The sequence below is a fragment of the Aulostomus chinensis genome, chromosome 10 (genome assembly GCF_037954235.1).
Source record: "Aulostomus chinensis isolate RoL2024-O1b breed Wild chromosome 10, RoL_Achi_v1.0, whole genome shotgun sequence".
Lineage (NCBI taxonomy): Eukaryota > Metazoa > Chordata > Actinopteri > Syngnathiformes > Aulostomidae > Aulostomus > Aulostomus chinensis.
This window is the reverse complement of record NC_141329.1, coordinates 25,398,485-25,415,954: the sequence shown is the minus strand read 5'-3', so window position 1 is coordinate 25,415,954 and position 17,470 is coordinate 25,398,485. Positions and strand designations below refer to the sequence as shown.

The 17,470-nt window shown below is 41.0% G+C and overlaps 1 protein-coding gene across 2 annotated transcripts in view; it reads right to left on the bottom strand.

Annotated features, from left to right (window-relative positions):
• The window catches only part of pitpnm3 (PITPNM family member 3), a 77,154-nt gene that overhangs the window by 56,873 nt on the left and 2,811 nt on the right, over positions 1-17,470 (bottom strand). For both annotated transcript variants that reach the window (XM_086216630.1, XM_086216631.1), the window contains exon 2: positions 4,010-4,105. In XM_086216630.1, coding sequence (XP_086072756.1) covers positions 4,010-4,105 — 96 coding nt within the window. The remainder of the gene's footprint in view (positions 1-4,009; positions 4,106-17,470) is intronic.

The following is a 17,470-nucleotide window of genomic DNA, read 5'->3' as shown; positions in this document are numbered from 1 at the left end:
TCATGCAATTTAAAAAGGATAATTCAGAACAACGAGGAAGCCGTTTTTATGATGTGAGGAATTCATTTGAACAGACACATTTTGTTGTTTCTTTTATGTAAAATTGAAAAAAAATGAATGCTAAACATATTTTTTGGATCTTATTTTAATGTTTCATTGTTTTATAAGCAGTTTTTTTTTTAATCCATTAAAAAAAGTGTTTATTTCACCATGTATTCTCACTCATTTACCAAAAAAGACGCACAAAGATTCATAGTCAAAATTAACCTTCTTACGCCACGATGATTTGATTTGATTGCAAAACTCAAGCACAACAAAAATATAACACGTGTTTTCCCACTACAGGACATTAACTTTGGCTGGTTGGGGGGTAAAAACCTGTCAGGGAGCTCTTTGATCGGAGGTCTCTGTACATTTGCAGAAAGCTTTGCCAATGCAGGAAAACAAAACTACAATCAGGAGTGACATTAAAACTAATGAATCACGTTGCACCTCTGAGACTGTGGGTTTATTTATCTAGTAAGCAGTGACAAGCTCCCGCCAGCAGGAAGGCGGATGTTTCCAGCAGCTGTTCTATGGAGGAAAGTGGGGATATTTATTGTTGCCAACCTGCCGATAACGCTGTCTACTTGACCAGACATGAATTAAAACTGCTGAAGAATAGAAGGAAAAGCTTTGGATAATAATAGATTTAGCTGGCCGGTGACATTTTGGAGAAATATGATCAGATCATGTCAGTTTTCAATGGCTTTTAAGTAAAATACTTCAGGGGGAGACACTTAGATTTTGGAAGCAGCTGCTTAATGTCCTTCTTAATCCTTGGTGTTCAAGGGTTTGTTTCACCACTGGGCAAAGGTTTAATGATCGCTGCTGTGTTAGTGATTTACAGATAGATGAGAGGTGGAGGTGGGATGGAACGGCAGGTCCAGCAGCTCAGAGCAGAGCAGGTGGAAAGAGAGAAAAAGATTAAAATATCTAATCCTAAAGCCAATACTGGTCTTCAGTAGCTACTCTGACTAGCTTATGATACTGAACAGGGGCCAGTGGTGGTTGTGAGTTGATTCATGTCAAATGGAAGTTGTGTGTTATAAATGTACATGTAGATTTGAGGAGTGTGTAGCTGCATGGTTTCAGTGGGGAGGCAACTCACTATTTGCCACATGGTTTTGCGACTAAATAGCACACAAACACAAGCCTGTGATATCGTCCATCCAACATTTTGCATTACAATGAGAGATGACAAAACGAAATGAGATGTGTTTAGTCCCTGAGGAACAATCCAAAAGATAATGGGCCATTTTGAAGAGAATAAAAACAGCCTCAAATGAAAGGTGGGAGCAACCTTCACCACTCACATCTGGACTGAATTTGAGGCCCCCAGAAATCATTATTTCATCACCATGGATGAATTGATGTATTAATCCAACTCAGAATACTGCTAAATTCACGACTGGAATACAAAAATAACACACTCAACATTTTGTTCCCGAAACCTCTCATGTGTACCCATGATAATAAAACGAGCCCTTGAAAAATGAAAGGTACATCTGGAGTGGTTTGTTCTTCATTTTTAGCCACTCAGACTGTTACGCTCTGTGCTAATGTGCTGTTCCCTCGGTTGGTCAGCCACTTTGGTTCAGATTCAAATATCTCAACAAAAATCAGAGAGCAACGTTGTTTAAAATATTACTGTTCCTCTGGTATGAAGCCACCCTGACTTTCCCTTTAGCTCCTGCTTTAAATTTATGGTGCAGCCTCTTCAAATTTCCCGCATGGATCTTCGTGACTTTTGGCAATTCATTTGCTTTTTTTTCCCTGAGAAAAATAAGCTGATGCTTGTAAAAAAGACAGAAACAGATATCAAGTCCCATTAGTTATTAAACTCACATAAAGCCGGCTGAGGACTTTTTAATCTAATCGAGGACCAACAATTAAATTTGCATTCCCCTCGGTTCATGACTAAATTGCTGCATATTAACAACAACAACCCAATCAGCCTCAGCTGTGGTGCCTTCTTATCAAATGGAGCATCGTGTTAGTTCAGGGAGGTTGTTCCTGTCCTACCAGCTGACCATCAGCTGTTCCACTTCAGCTGGGGACCCTCTTATCTACTTCCACTGATTCAGTTGGTTCCACTGACCCCCTTCCATGGACCTGATTTGCGGCTCCATTAGCATAATGAGTTGTAGTTGCCTGTATCTCCCATAATCATTGTCACTTCTGTTGTCGTCGGTTACTAACTCCAGTAAGAGTGTGTGTGTGTGTGTGTGTGGGGGGGGGGGGTGCCTTTAATTTTTTCTTTTGTGACAAAAGCAGTCCTGACATCTTTACAGGCTAAACATCAGCAAGGTAGCATTAGCATCTAGCTCAGAGCATCACTGTGCAGGTACAATGTGTGTGGAAAAATTGTGTTTCGCTACAACACAGACGCAGGAAGAGCAGTTGGCTCAAAATGCCATGCTGGTAAATAAAAGGAAAAAAATTATTTTTACGAGAGCCATTTGTTGAGCGGATCTCTTGCTCTCTGGCAACTCTCTTGTCCGACACACACCACAAGTTTCATAATGTGCACGCGTCTATTTGACACACACCTCCCTGTTGTGCAATCCTTCAACCGCTTCTTTCAGTGGAGGAGTTATAGCGGGAATATTTCTCAGTGAGTTAAGACATTTCATAGCCAAGCGTGGAATCTAACTTTGTGGTTAGAATGAAGCTGAGGATGTAGATCTATACACACCACACACGCGCGCACGTATATACACACACACACACACACACACACACACACACACACACACACACACACACACACACACACACACCTGTGATTCCTTGCTGCTGCTGATAGGCACCATGACACCAGCTAGAAACATCTACTGAGCAAAGCCCGACTTGGCTGTGTGACAGCTGTGATATAGATAAATATTTCATGTTTTCTGGGACGATGTGCAGTAAATGTAAGGAATGAGCAAGAGAAGAGAGTGGGGGGGGGTAAAAAACAACAAAAGCAGCAATGAGTGACATATTGAGGTACGAAGAGTGAAGGGAAAATGACTAAAACAATATTCAGAGTGAATGACAAAGGACTGTGCAAACAGAGTCGACACATTTCATACCTCAAGAAAAAAAAAAGACTTCAGAGAACAGAATTCCCTCTAATAGCAAAAATGGAAATGGAGTAGAGAAAGTTCCAGACACTTAAAAAACAGTTCAAGAGGATGAAAGCCAGCACATGATCTAGTTCTAAATCTGGGCATGCACTGTAGGATTTGTAGATGCAAGAGTCAAGTCATCGGGGCGTTGTTTGCTGTCACAACAAGATCGGGTGCTGTCTGACATCCAAATCAATTCCTGACATGTCCGGAATTCAGTTGGACCGTTGGACCGGCCTCTTTCCCTTACACGGTGGAAGCAGAGCTGCGAGTTTTGCCTTTAGAACACAAACAAGCAATAGAAACCACATTTCACCCAGCTCAGTGATTACGATCAAACATACACATTAAAAACAGACACACTCAGGTATGTGCAGAATCTTGTGGTGGATTCATAAGCTTTCCTGCAATTTCTAGGCATTAATATTTGATTTTCAGTTTAATATTGGTAATTGGTGTGGTAAAGGAGCACAGACGCCTCCCTGGGCTGAGTGAGATGCAGTAGCTCATGGTATTGCTCTTTTCCCCTCAGAAATCCTTTCAAACTGGAAATACTGCGGATCAACATAGCAATAGTCTTTTTCCCCAAAGAAAGTCTTCAGAATCAAAGCCAAGCTACTTTAAGCTTTGGCTGCTGAAGCAGGGGCACGGCAAACTTATGCACGATCCTGTTCTTTCATACAGTTTATACTGTTCTCAAGAGGAGGCACATCTTCTAAAATCAGTGTGCGTAGATGATGGAAAGGAACCTTTATTATCAAGCAGCCACAGGAGGACAGTGAAGTCTCCAAGATGATTAATCCTGAAGATGCAGGACAAATGGAAGAGTAAAAAAGTGCAATTGATGCAATACTAACCTCTGGCATCAAAAAACTCCTCATCAGAGCTGTCAACAGACTCCTGAGCGATATTCTGCAGACGCCAATGAGAGGCGCTGTGCTTTCGTGATGAACCTGCAGGTCATACAAAGAAAAGGGGGGGGGGAACAAATCAAAAAACATTTTAGACTTCAAGACTGACAGGAAGGGATGGAACATTAATCACTCGCATAGATAAATTCAGTGCATTTACATACATTCTGAGGTTTTTGTGACAGTCTGTTACTAAAAATGTAGAAACTCAGAAGGAAAAACGAAGCATGGCTGCCCCAGGCGGGAGAAGATGGCCTTTCAGGTGCCAAAGCACAAAAGTGTTTCAGAACAGATAGAAAAACGATTTAGAGGACTTATCACATGGTGGCAACATACAATCTCAAATATTGGCTATGAAACCACTTTAAGCAACAAAGTTCAAATGGTTACTTCGAGGATCAAAGTTGAAGAACATGTTTCATCACAACTAGGGGTGGAAAAAACTACAGATATGGCAAAATATTGCAATACTTTTTTCCCCGGATACAATAACGATATCCCAGCTCTTTCTTGTTTTTCTTTTTCCAAGTAATAGTTCATGTTTTAGTCAGAGCGTCAAATCAGTTTGGACTTCTGCACCTCTGCTTCAGCTGTTCTCGCAGGACAGCTGCTGCTCAGCGCGGCATCTCAGTTTATGACTTTGGTGAGTACTGCTGTCTCTGACTCCTTAGCGTTATTCCAACCATTATGCAAAAACACAGCACGGCCAGGACTGATCAATCAGGTGTAGCATTTGAAGAAGGAAATATCTAAAAAGTGATATTACAGCTACAACTGTGAAAATCATAAACATTCGGTGTTGTTTCATTAAATAGCTGCAGTAAAAACATACATACATAGCTACATTAAATAGCTACAATTCACACATACATACATACATACATAGCTACATTAAATAGCCACAGTACACACATACATACATAGCTACATTAAATAGCCACAGTACACACATACATACATAGCTACATTAAATAGCTACAATACATACATACATAGCTACATTAAATAGCTACAATTCATACATACATACATAGCTACATTATATAGCTACAATTCACACATACATACATAGCTACATTACACACATACATAGCTACATTAAATAGCTACAATACACACATACATACATAGCTACATTAAATAGCTACAATTCACACATACATACATAGCTACATTAAATAGCTACAATTCACACATACATACATAGCTACATTAAATAGCTACAATACACACATACATACATAGCTACATTAAATAGCTACAGTACACACATACATAGCTACATTAAATAGCTACAATACACACATACATACATAGCTACATTAAATAGCTACAATACACACATACATACATAGCTACATTAAATAGCTACAATTCACACTTACATACATAGCTACATTAAATAGCTACAATACACACATACATACATACATAGCTACATTAAATAGCTACAATACACACATACATACATAGCTACATTAAATAGCTACAATACATACATAAATACATACATAGCTACTTTACATAGCTACAATACACACATACATACATAGCTACATTAAATAGCTACAGTACACACATACATACATACATAGCTACATTAAATAGCTACAGTACACACATACATACATACATAGCTACATTAAATATCCACAGTACACACATACATAGCTGCATTAAATAGCTACAGTACACACATACATACATAGCTACTTTAAATAGCTACAATACACACATACATACATAGCTACATTAAATAGCTACAATACACACATAAATAGCTACATTAAATAGCTACAATACACACATACATAGCTACATTAAATAGCTACAGTACACACATACATAGCTACATTAAGTAGCTACAGTATACACATACATAGCTACATTAAATAGCCACAGTACACACATACATACATAGCTACATTAAATAGCTACAGTACACACATACATACATAGCTACATTAAATAGCTACAGTACACACATACATACATAGCTACATTAAATAGCTACAGTACACACATACATAGCTACATTAAATACCTACAATACACACATACATAGCTACATTAAATAGCTACAGTACACATATACATAGCTACATTAAATAGCTACAATACACATACATAACTACATTAAATAGCTACAGTACACACATACATAGCTACATTAAATAGCTACAGTACACACATACATAGCTACATTAAATAGCTACAGTACACACATACATACATAGCTACATTAAATAGCTACAGTACACACATACATTAAACAGCAAATGCTACAAAATGCACCTGCATGTGAGGAGATAAAAAATAAAGAAGTTCTGAATCCAGCATGCTTGTTATCAGCTGCGAACTGGAGTTTTAAACACATTCTATCAACTGCTTTTGTGATTCACACCAATTACAGCACAAGCTGCAATGTGTGGTTGGAAATGGCACGGCTGGGAAACCTTTTCATACTTAAATATTTGCATGTGTGCAGCCATTTCTGCCAAAACAAGACTGATATCACTACATCTGATTAAATACTGTATAAATAATATCACTGTTACTTCTGTGCGCGTACTCACCATTAGCATTCAGAGAGCGCAGTCACACCCTATAAAAGCATCCCAACTATTTGCATTTACCATCTGGGAAACCAGGAAGCATGGAAAAGGGACATGGTAATATATTGCTTAGAAAAAAAACATGTTAGACAACATTTTTGACACTGCAAATACACAGCTGTCAGTAGTCATTACTCCCCATTTTCACACCGAGCTAGACTGGCCACTTTACAAAATAATGACGCTAAATTCAAGCAGCAATCAGAGCTGCACCATGAGAACCTTCTCAATATTTGCCGTCTGTATGACGGAGCGGACTTCTGCATCCGGTAAATGAACCTCTTCACATGTGCCTCACTGATCACATGCGGTGGGTGAGAGCAGGAATCTTGATGGCAAAGGCTGAGCAGTAAAAGCACTGCTTAGTTTTTCCCACCTCTTACTGGTATTTAAAATTCTGATACATCAAATTGACAATTTAGAATAGAGAGGTAAATGTGTGATGGTTTACATGACCTATTTAAAAGTAGGTGGCACTAAGCCTAAACATTTAATCACATTTTTAATCAAAACACGCGGCCTTGTGTAATATTCATGCATCAGGTGCAATATTTGCTAAATGTAAAAAGTGTGTTAAAATACCATTCTGGTGCTGTTGAAAACCCTGTAGCCTGCAGCTGGTTTTCTACAGACTGAAGACAACTGAAGAGATCTTTGGTGCAGATCCCTGCAAAAATCACTTTTATTTATTCAAATGGGAATATTTCACAAGACTGATAATTCCAACTAATGGTGTGATTAATATTGCAGTTGTACTATCAATGGAAATAATCACAATTTGATCCCACCCCCCACCCCCCAAAAAAATCTGATGTCTTAACCCCTGGGGCACAACGGACATCAGGTCTCAGTCCAGATGTGTGGAGGGAAATTGTGGCAAGACCCTCAACAAATGAGTCTTGTCACACACACAAAAAAAAAAGTAACATGAGGCCATTTGAAGGAATGTAAACTCATTAAAGACTGAAAACAAATAGCAAACATGCCTTCCGAGTCGAAAAATTGAAGGTCACTCTTTTCTTTTGATGGCAGCAAGTTCTACTCCAGGGAGCCAGCACTGGAAGATGAGGAGGCTCAGATGAGGATTAGTTCAACCCTTTTGAGAGATTTTATTGTGGCCAAGCAGCATTCATCCTGTACCTTCTGAAGCTATTCAGCCTCTTTAAGTACTGTGATGGAAATCTTTGTTCATCCCATCCATCCATTTTCTATACCACTTATTTGTTCAAGGCCATGGGGGGGGGCTGGAGCCTATCCCAGCTGACACTAGGCAGGAGGGAGGAAAACCTTGATGGGTCACCAGTCCGTTGCAGGGCCATCAGGAGCAGGGGTGAATCGACGGGTGACACCAATTCAATTTAAGCCTTCAAAGGCGAGTCTGTTTGTGTGTCATGGTCTTCAAGAATAATACAGGAAGTAATCCTTGTCATGTAAGAGCCAGGGATGTCGTCTGTAGTGATGCCATTTGTTTGGACTAAGGATTGCAAACTTATTGTCATCACTGTTTGTTCCTCTCAGAGATGCCTCGGGTGCTGGGCCGACAATTCCGAGCCAAGCGCATGGATGGTTGCTATAAAAATGCCTTGGATCCACAGCATCCTCCTTCCTCTGCGATCCCAGAACCAGAATGAAGGTGACAGCTACAGTAAAATCCCCTGATTCCTCTGGTGTGTTACCAGTGTGTGACAGCGGCATTTAGAGTGTAACAAAGCTGTCGAGACTGCTTGAGTTCTGGACCGACTGCTCATTTATGTTTCATGCTTTGTGCCGGACTTACTTCCAGGCACAAGACCAGACACACTACAAACGCAGCGTGGAAGACATGATGAAATGGGGGATATCTGGCATCACAAAACAAGGTTGGGGGTCCCAAATAAACGTCTTGGTCTCAAAACCAGCTCTTAAAGTGAGAGGGATCATATAGGATTTTAAACAAAACGTGTGTCGGTGGATTTGAGGCAATGCTGAATTTACAAAAACTTTAAAAGTAAAGTAATAGAATTTATAGAAATAAAATGCAAACTCATGCATGTTACCAGGTTAAAGGTATCTGACACTTTCTGCCATCATTATTTCCTATGGTTGGCTGAGTTTTACTAATGTGTGTTATGACCATTAATATTGATATTGTTTTTTTCTAAAACAGTACATAAGGAACAACACAATAAAAGATAAACATCAACAACTCATTTTGCCAAGTATATTTTCCCCCCAAAAAAAACTGTAATCACAAAGAATCTTAGAATTATATACTTTTACTAATAATGAGTTATCAGGAACAGGTAGTACATTACAATAGTTCTAAACCCTTCAGCATACAAAACTATAGCCTTATAGTCTCACAGGTCATAGAATGAGAACTCTTTTATTGATAATTTAGCAGCCACACAATAAAATCCATGGTCAAATGAATCATATCAGCATTTCAGGTGACAGAGTGTAAAAAAAAATAGCTTCCTGTCTGAAAATGTGTTTTTTTTTTCCCCCCCAAAAGACCATTTGGCAACCCCAAGAAATGATCCTGTGACCCCTCTGGGGATTCCATCCCACAGGTTGGAGAACCACTGGTGCACGTAATGAGCATCGGAAATAATCTACTTTGAAAAAATAACAGCACTTCCGATCTAAACTGCCAGGGAGGTTCTCGGCGTCATGGCGTTTCATCTGATGTGTGGAGTCACCTCTTCGAGCCTCAGAAGTGGAACTGCTGCTAACAAAGATGCATTTTCTGTGGAGGTAAATTCACTCCGTTTACTTGCAGGGCTTGAATAGTTTATAAGGTTCAGAAAATCTACCCGGTGGCTCAGACATGGGTGCACCTTATCTTTCAAATATGCCTTCGCCCCACTAGCTATTCAAAACGATTGCTGTGGTTCCCTGCAGGGCATTTACTGTACAATACATCCACAGAAATATGCATGTATGCTTGATTGAGCTAAAGGTTATGACACAACCGGCAGGAGTTAAAAAAAAAAAAAAGAAGCAGCCAGATTTCAAATTGTACCTGGAGGCCAGGAAAGATGTGGTGACACTTAGACCACATGTTGGTCACAGGGAAGAGATTTGGTCCCCTCTTTATATCCACCAGCCACTCTCCTCAGGCAGGCTTGTTCGTGAGGCTCGGGGGGCGGGAAAATATCCAGGCTTATGGTTGTAACTTCCATTTCACTACGCGTTATGTCGGAAATCAATATTGGTCTACTCAAATTTTACTGCCAAACAAATTAGCACCGTAAATGGTGCTCAATAATTAACTAGAGGGGCACTTGAGAGTGCATGTCTAAATCAAGGCCCCGCAGTCCTGCACCTTTAATCAAACTCTACACAAAACTTTCCACAACTGTCTGGCCATGAGCAAATTCTATTCATGGATCTGTAAAACTGTGCAGACGAAGGTAACCAAAGAGAATTCCTCCTAATCTGCTTCAGTTATCAGGTTAGGTTTAGACAGTGGTTTTAGGGGCACAGTAGACACACACAACACAACTTTGGTTTCCCTTCAGAACCAAAAAGTTATGTTTCAAACACAAACGGGCTGTGGATTGAACATTTTATTGTTCCAAAGGTCAGAGTTGCATCCCTGTTACTCATAGGAATGAACAAAGGTCCCTGTGCACTCCAGATACCTCGCTTGAGTCAATGGTGATTCATCAGACAAGAGGACAAAAAGCTACGGTCTGGTCAAAGAAAAAACTGCGTGCCAGGAGAGAATCTACAAAGTTTTACTTCAGAGCAAGAGAGCAGAAAACTGTACATGATTCACCTCCTCTCCCTGTCTTTCATCCGTCTTTCCGTTATCCACTTCCAGCAGCGTTTACTCAGGAGTCTGCAGTCGGCGGAGACGCTGGGCAGACAGCCTCCATCAATACAGCAGCTTCACGCAATCACGGCTTAGGCCTCCTCTGTCTGTCTGTCACTTACATTTGTGTTGGATTCTAAACAACAGTACTTTCCATGAGTACAAGGTTGGTGGTACAGGTCCTGGTTCTGGCGTAGGGATACAGGAAAGAGCAGGTATGATTCTTTGACACCGATACTCACAGGTTTGCAGTGTCTGTGTAGCTGTGTAATCCACTCATCCATTTATTTATTCCGAATTGTATTTGACTTACTTCTGGGGACATGGACACAGCTCTCCTGCTAGTACTACAGGCTGTGTAGTGATGGACTTGGTACCCCATACAGTTCTACAGCATCCCCCATTGGACACGCTGTGACATGAACATGCCAGGTCCATATTACCTCTTTGAGGTCACCCAAAAGCCTGGCCCCTGTTCCTCTCCTCTCTATATGAGGCTATTAATACGAGACTCAGAGCTGAAAACACTCTGGATGCTTTATGTTTGTTTGACAAATACTGCAAACTTGTTGAAACATGCACGTAATGGAAACACCAAAGCATTTTGAGAACTTACATTCGTCCAACAGATAAGATGAGGAAAGGGTAGGGAGTCAACGAGGACAGGGATAGAAATGGATAAAATCTACTCAATATGCAAATGTACCCGAAGTGATCATTTGGGTTTTTTTTTTTTCATCATCAAGCCCCTGCCTGGCCGGATCTGTATTTACAGATGAAAAAGGTTGACTATCTTTTAGAACATCTTTCATCCTGCATGAATTATAAGTTATATGATATTCACAGTGGGGCTGGTCTCTCTTAAAACAACATTGGGTCATTTAAAATAGTATTTTCCAGTTATTACAAGTGTCATTTGAAAGCTAGATACATCAAGATTAGGATTAGATTCAATACAGATGTGTTAACCTGTAGGGCTTTCACATTATCTTTGGATGGAGGCTGCGAAGACACCTGAAATAATGGAAGCGCAGAATGGTAACTCTGGGACAGAAATAGGTCACTGCACAAGTGCACCTCCTGGAAGATTCATAATTGAACACATTCATCTTTTTATCTACTATGAATATATATATATATATCTATCTGGAGTAGTTCAAAGGTTTAAGATTATTTAATCTCTTCTTCTCTTCCTACTGTGTGGGTCTGATTATCCTGGGATTCATCATGTTATTGCGGCTGAATTTATTTGGCAGAAATAAAGAAAAGCCTGGTAATTCTATATGACTCTAAATCCAAGGAAATACACAGCAGTGTTTCTATGCATCAGTTTAAGTAACCTGATAGTCACTCGCTATGAATACACACCAACCGTGGAACATCGACTGCAGGATCGCAGCCAAGGGTGGCCGGTATCCACCTACTGTACTGGATTCTGGGTCTACCAGAGCCTCTCAGTGAATAAAATCTGCCTCGACATTTATTGGTTGGGTAAAAAGAAAAGAAAATTTGCGACAAATTTGCAGTAGGAGAGTGACAGAGTGGGTCATTGTAGTCAAAGTTATAAAACTTACTTAAGTAAACACAACTTGTCTTCCATTTAAATGTTTTAAGCATCAAAGGTAACAGTGCGACAGGGTAAGGAAAACCTTCTACATTAATGGAGTGGAACTCAGTGACTTGAAGATCTCTTTCTGGCTACAGAACAAAACCGTCCATAGTTACAGCTCTCCTGCTGTAGGGGCAGTATCTGTTTTGCTTGTACGCACGTGGGATGAAAGTATGAAAATGTTCAAGGTTCAGTGGCTTGGGTGCAAGCTTTGGTGCCCGAGGTTTACTAGAATAATGAGCAAGCTCTCAGCATCAAGGTTGGCCTCTGCAACAGAAATCTATCTGCTTCTGATCAGTCGCCATCCTAGTGGATTTCTTTTCTCCTTGAAACTTTATCTCTCACTGCCCTCAAGTCTTTGCCAATCCAGATGGCCGCTAAGCTAAGTGAGTGCTATCTTCTCATTCTGCAATTAGCAGCATTTAATAACCCAGACGCAAGCAGCACCCAAAGGCGCTAAGGGGTCATACATGATGGCACAGCTGCAGAGACAAAGTGCAGGAGGGATCTGTATGATGATGATGATGATGATGTGCACCACTTCAAAGACATGCCACAGCATCTGAGGCTGATATCGCCCGAATCCAGAGGAAATCCAATAATGGCATTTCTGTGCATGGAGAAAGAGGAGGAAATGAGAAATGAGCCTCTGCCCCTTGTTTTCGACATGTGAGATGCCGTGGCATTGATGACAATCTCCTGCATCACATGGCAGACATTCACAAGACTGTGATGCCTTGAGAGTGTGTGTGTGTGTGTGTGTGTGTGTGTGTGTGTGTGTGTGTGTGTGTGTGTGTGTGTGTCTGCGCCTCCGTGAAAATCCCAAGGTTCACAAAAGGTTAACAATCAAGACAAGTCTGCTTAATCCTCTGAGATGGAAAATATCTATTAATAGCAAGTCCTCTAATTTAATTAAACCTCATTTCAGCACACAGTTAAAACTGATTGCTAAAATCAATGGCAGACAAAGAGGAGATCCATTGGTACTCAAAAAAATGGGAAATCAGTTTCATCTTGCAGTCCAGACGTCATCAGCGGTAGTTACTTTTTATGATGTTGCCAGGAAGAGCAGCAACGTTGAGGAAGGTGTGTCAGAGTGACACAAGGTTTTCCATCGGAGCGTTTCTCAGGCATCACACTCCCTCCACTGACATATCCTCTTCCCATAAATCATTCTGGTAGACGAAATTAGACCAGGACACTTTCTTCCATCTTTCCTTTGGTCCACTGCTATGCTTTCATACCCATTTTCGCCACTTTTAGAGGTGGGAAGGGGTCAGCAGCATGAACACTCTCACCGGCTACTCAGCCTCAACAAGTGACACTTTTCTATCACAGCCTCTTTCAGAAATTGCTGCCCCAGTAACTCATAAGACCAAAGACTGGCCCACTGGAATCAAAACACATGACTTTTCGATCGACTGACACTCCAAATTTGACCCGAACGCTTGCTGATTTTTCCTGCTTCAATAAGCGGCTGCTCTCCTACTCAGCAGTGGCGACAAAGGAAACAATGATTTTCTTTTTGGGAGGCTGAAAAATAACTTTTTAGCTTAAAGGCTAGCCTTATATTTCTTTTAGCTTCCCGCGAGGTGCTAAAATCTGCACCAAAAAGCAACAACATCATATTGATACAAAGAGAATTCACTTTTTTAAAAAAAAGGTACGGAAATAATTTGTTGGCCACTTAACATGTAAAAACAACCTTTAAATGATGTGGCAAACTTGTGCACATCCATCAAACACAATGTTAACGTTTGAGATTTCTTGGTACCTAAATCACATTGAAACCCATCTCGTGTATCAAATCATCTTTCAAAATCGCTTTCTACTCAGTCTAAAATTGATTATCTCATCGCTTTCCACTAACAAATAAGAGGAAAAGAACTCCCTAAAATGCTGATGTGACATAATTTGAGCTTGTCTAAGGACAATGGCTTTGACAGCCAGCGTCGTTTCGAGACTGACGTCTCAGCTGTGTTCTGCTGACAGGTGACTCCCATCACTCAGCACTGGAAACGAGAAGTCAGCCAAACTGGCAAGCACCCACTTGAGATATCTCATCCCCCTGGCAAGAGTAACCCCAGTCTTCAGAGCCTTCTTAATAGCCAGAAATTTAAAGTAACCTTAAAATGTCATGTCCGCCTTTTGCCTCGTGATCAAAGACGTTCGGCAAGCAGACAGGTGAGCAGGCTCCAGGTGAGCCTTCCCCGTCCTCACTGTCTTGTCTCTGACCTCAAATAGCAGCAGGCAAGCTGCTGTGTGCTCTGTGAATCGCTGCTCCCTGACACAGACCCAGTGTGCTTCCCCATGACAAACAGCGATTAATTTAAATTAACACTGTTTTGTATGATCAAATACAATAACAAAGGTCACAGGCTGAATACATTAGCACACGCCTCTGTAGGATTCAGAGAACATTGTGGTGCTGCTTGTCACGCAGGCTGTCTTGGGACCATTTGCCAGTACAATTACACTACACAAAGCCATCAGTAGCAGTTCAACACATGAAACAAATTATTTACCATTCCCATGAAATGAGTGAGAAATACTGGATTTGGAGACGGCATCAAACAAAACCTTGCAGGCAGAAAATGTGCCAGCAACCTTCATTCTATCAGGGAACAATACGGAAAACGCCGGACGAGCAAAGGGTTCGCTTTCACTTCAGGAAGGGAGAAAAAGAGAAAAAGGAAGAGGCTGTTCTTCTGATCTATTTTTAGCTCAGCAGAAAAAAGGAAAAAAATCCCGTAAAACTACTAATTTATTTCATTGATGAGCAAATATAAGAAGAAGAAAAAAAAGCTTTCAGACTGATCCAGTTTTATCGATCAGGAGGAAAATAAAAGGCTCAGAGGAGCTATAATTCTCACTGAGCCCTTGAATGGTCAGAAACGCCTCAGCAAGGACGAGTACAGATCAGACGGGAGACAGGAGGGTGAGCGATCGGGAAAAAAAAGAATAAAATTCAGCTCGTGAGCATGTATGTTGGAGGATAAAGAAGCAGGAGCACAACTGGAGAGAGATACTGGTGTGGATTCCCATCTGCTGGTTAAATTATGGGCCCCATTAAATGGTGATTACCATCTACTGTTCTGAGGAGCCGCTAGCGGCCAGTTAAAGACGCGAGGTGCTTGCAGGTGAGCGAGTCTCAATGAAAAGCAGAGAAAATCAGTCACATTGGAACATTCTGCAAAAAACAAAACAAAAAAAGGCTGGGAGCTGAACTGCTTCAATTCCTTTTTTGTTTTAGCAACAAAAGAGTCTGAAATTAATTGAACAACTCTTTAAGGCAGAGACTGGATAAAAAGATGGATACAGGTGCTACCATCTGCTGATTTGCAACCTGAGCATCGGTGATCGTGGTATTGAGCTTTGGTGTCACCGTCCCGCCCGACTCAATTATTAGCGATGGGCTTTACAGTTAGAAACAGAGTCACAGTAATGGACCGTTAAATGGTAAATTGACTATTTATTCAGCGCTTTTCCACCTAAACTGCACTCAAAGTGATTTACTGTGTTGGTTCATTCACCCCATTCTCTCAAACACACACACACACGCACACACACACACACCCCTGCCATGCAAGGTGCCAGCCCAAGGAACACTTGAACGTGGACTCTATAGGAAGCAGGGGATCGATCGGATCAGGAGCGCTGATGACTAGACTGCCTGAGCGATGCCCGCCTATGTTTATCATACACAACTTGATCAACTCCATTAGAGATGATGAAGTGCATCGATTGATCGCTAATAAAGAGCGTTCCTGGAGGACGGGCGTGCTTCCCGCCCAGACGTGAGTTGGGGATTTTGTGCGTTTCAGCAGCTCTGCGTGGTAGCACAAGTAAAGAGTCTTAGCATGAGCTAAAGAGTGCTGGCGCACATGTGGTGTCAAGGAGTCAAGACGCATTCAGGGGCTGTTTCATTCTCCCCCAGCAGGAACAGACAAATATGTGGCTGAGAGATGATTTATTGTATATTTCACTGATTATGTAGAGCAACATTATAAGTGTGAGCACAGACAGCAGGAGAGAAGAAATGTCAGCTTTATATTGCTATATAAGTTGCTGTCTTGTTGCGCTGTTTTAATTTCCTTTAAGACACGTTTCATCTCTCTTTGACCTCATGAAACACAATAACTTTCTCGTAAACGCGCACACACACGGCGGCTGGGCGTAGCCATCTTGCCCCTCCTGCTCCTAAAAAGTCTCATTCACTTGCAAAACACATCAATGTTTGGATTTTCTTTTGATAAGCTGAACTCCTGACTCATCCCTACAAAACTTCTTCTTTTTACTTCCGTGACTTTCTCTTCTGAATCATAGGAGTTCCAGCTCCCAGTTTGCCCCTCGAGTGACTTGAAAGGGGATAATGTGATTCACATGACGGACGTCATACTTGTAATTTCACGCTTTAGCCACTTTGTAACAGCGGCTTTAGCTCTGCCATTAATAAATTACTGATGAATCAATTCATATTCCTTTACATTTGAGTCACACCTTCTTAATTTGAGAACCAAAGCCTTACGAAGCAGGTCGCCCCATAAATTCTAAATCCGTTTAAACCACTCAAATCACCATTCAATATTTAGATGATTAAAACCAGGCCCCTCTTGTGTGTTGATAGGCAGTCAGAGGATCTGGGCACGCCGCCATGTTTCTGCAGAGGTTCAAAAATCCACTGTTAATTTTAAATACACTTTAATGATGAAATTTACAGCGTGTCTATACGATCCTTGGCTTTCACTTCACACTGCCCCCACAGACCAAAAAAAAAAAAATTAAAAATGCAGTTTTGTTTCATGGATGATTGAGAGAGCGGACTTTTAAATTAGGATTAAAGGGTACAGAATCCCCCGCAGCCCTCCGATAACAGAAAATGACAAAGACAAGATCTACGCATGTACGTCCAAGTCATAAAATTAAAACGTCTGTCCAGGCCGTGATGGTGAGACTTTGAAGATCAACGATCCCGAAAGAGCTGCTCGACTTTACAGCAAGGTAAGACTGGGTTGTATTCAATGGAAACACACACAGCAGCTTGAAATACGGATGAACGAACAGTAACTCTACACGTGTTGCTCATCGCCATCAATGAGCGTTGCAGGGTTTACATGATTTTCTCGAGCATAGCTGAAATAATGTGGGTTTCCATTAGCGAGTGGATTTCTCACTGATGCTCAATATAATTAAGATAAACTGGGGAAGAAATGCGGTTGCAGCTGCTGGGAATAAAATAACTGCTTTTCAGAGCAAAGAATCTAAATGAACTTCACTCACCTAAAAATAGAGCAAAAAGCTTGATTATTGGAGTTTAAGAAACTCTTGGTAACCGTAGAAACTGCTGGCTTTTTTGGGTGGGGGGGGGGGGCAATTTATATTTC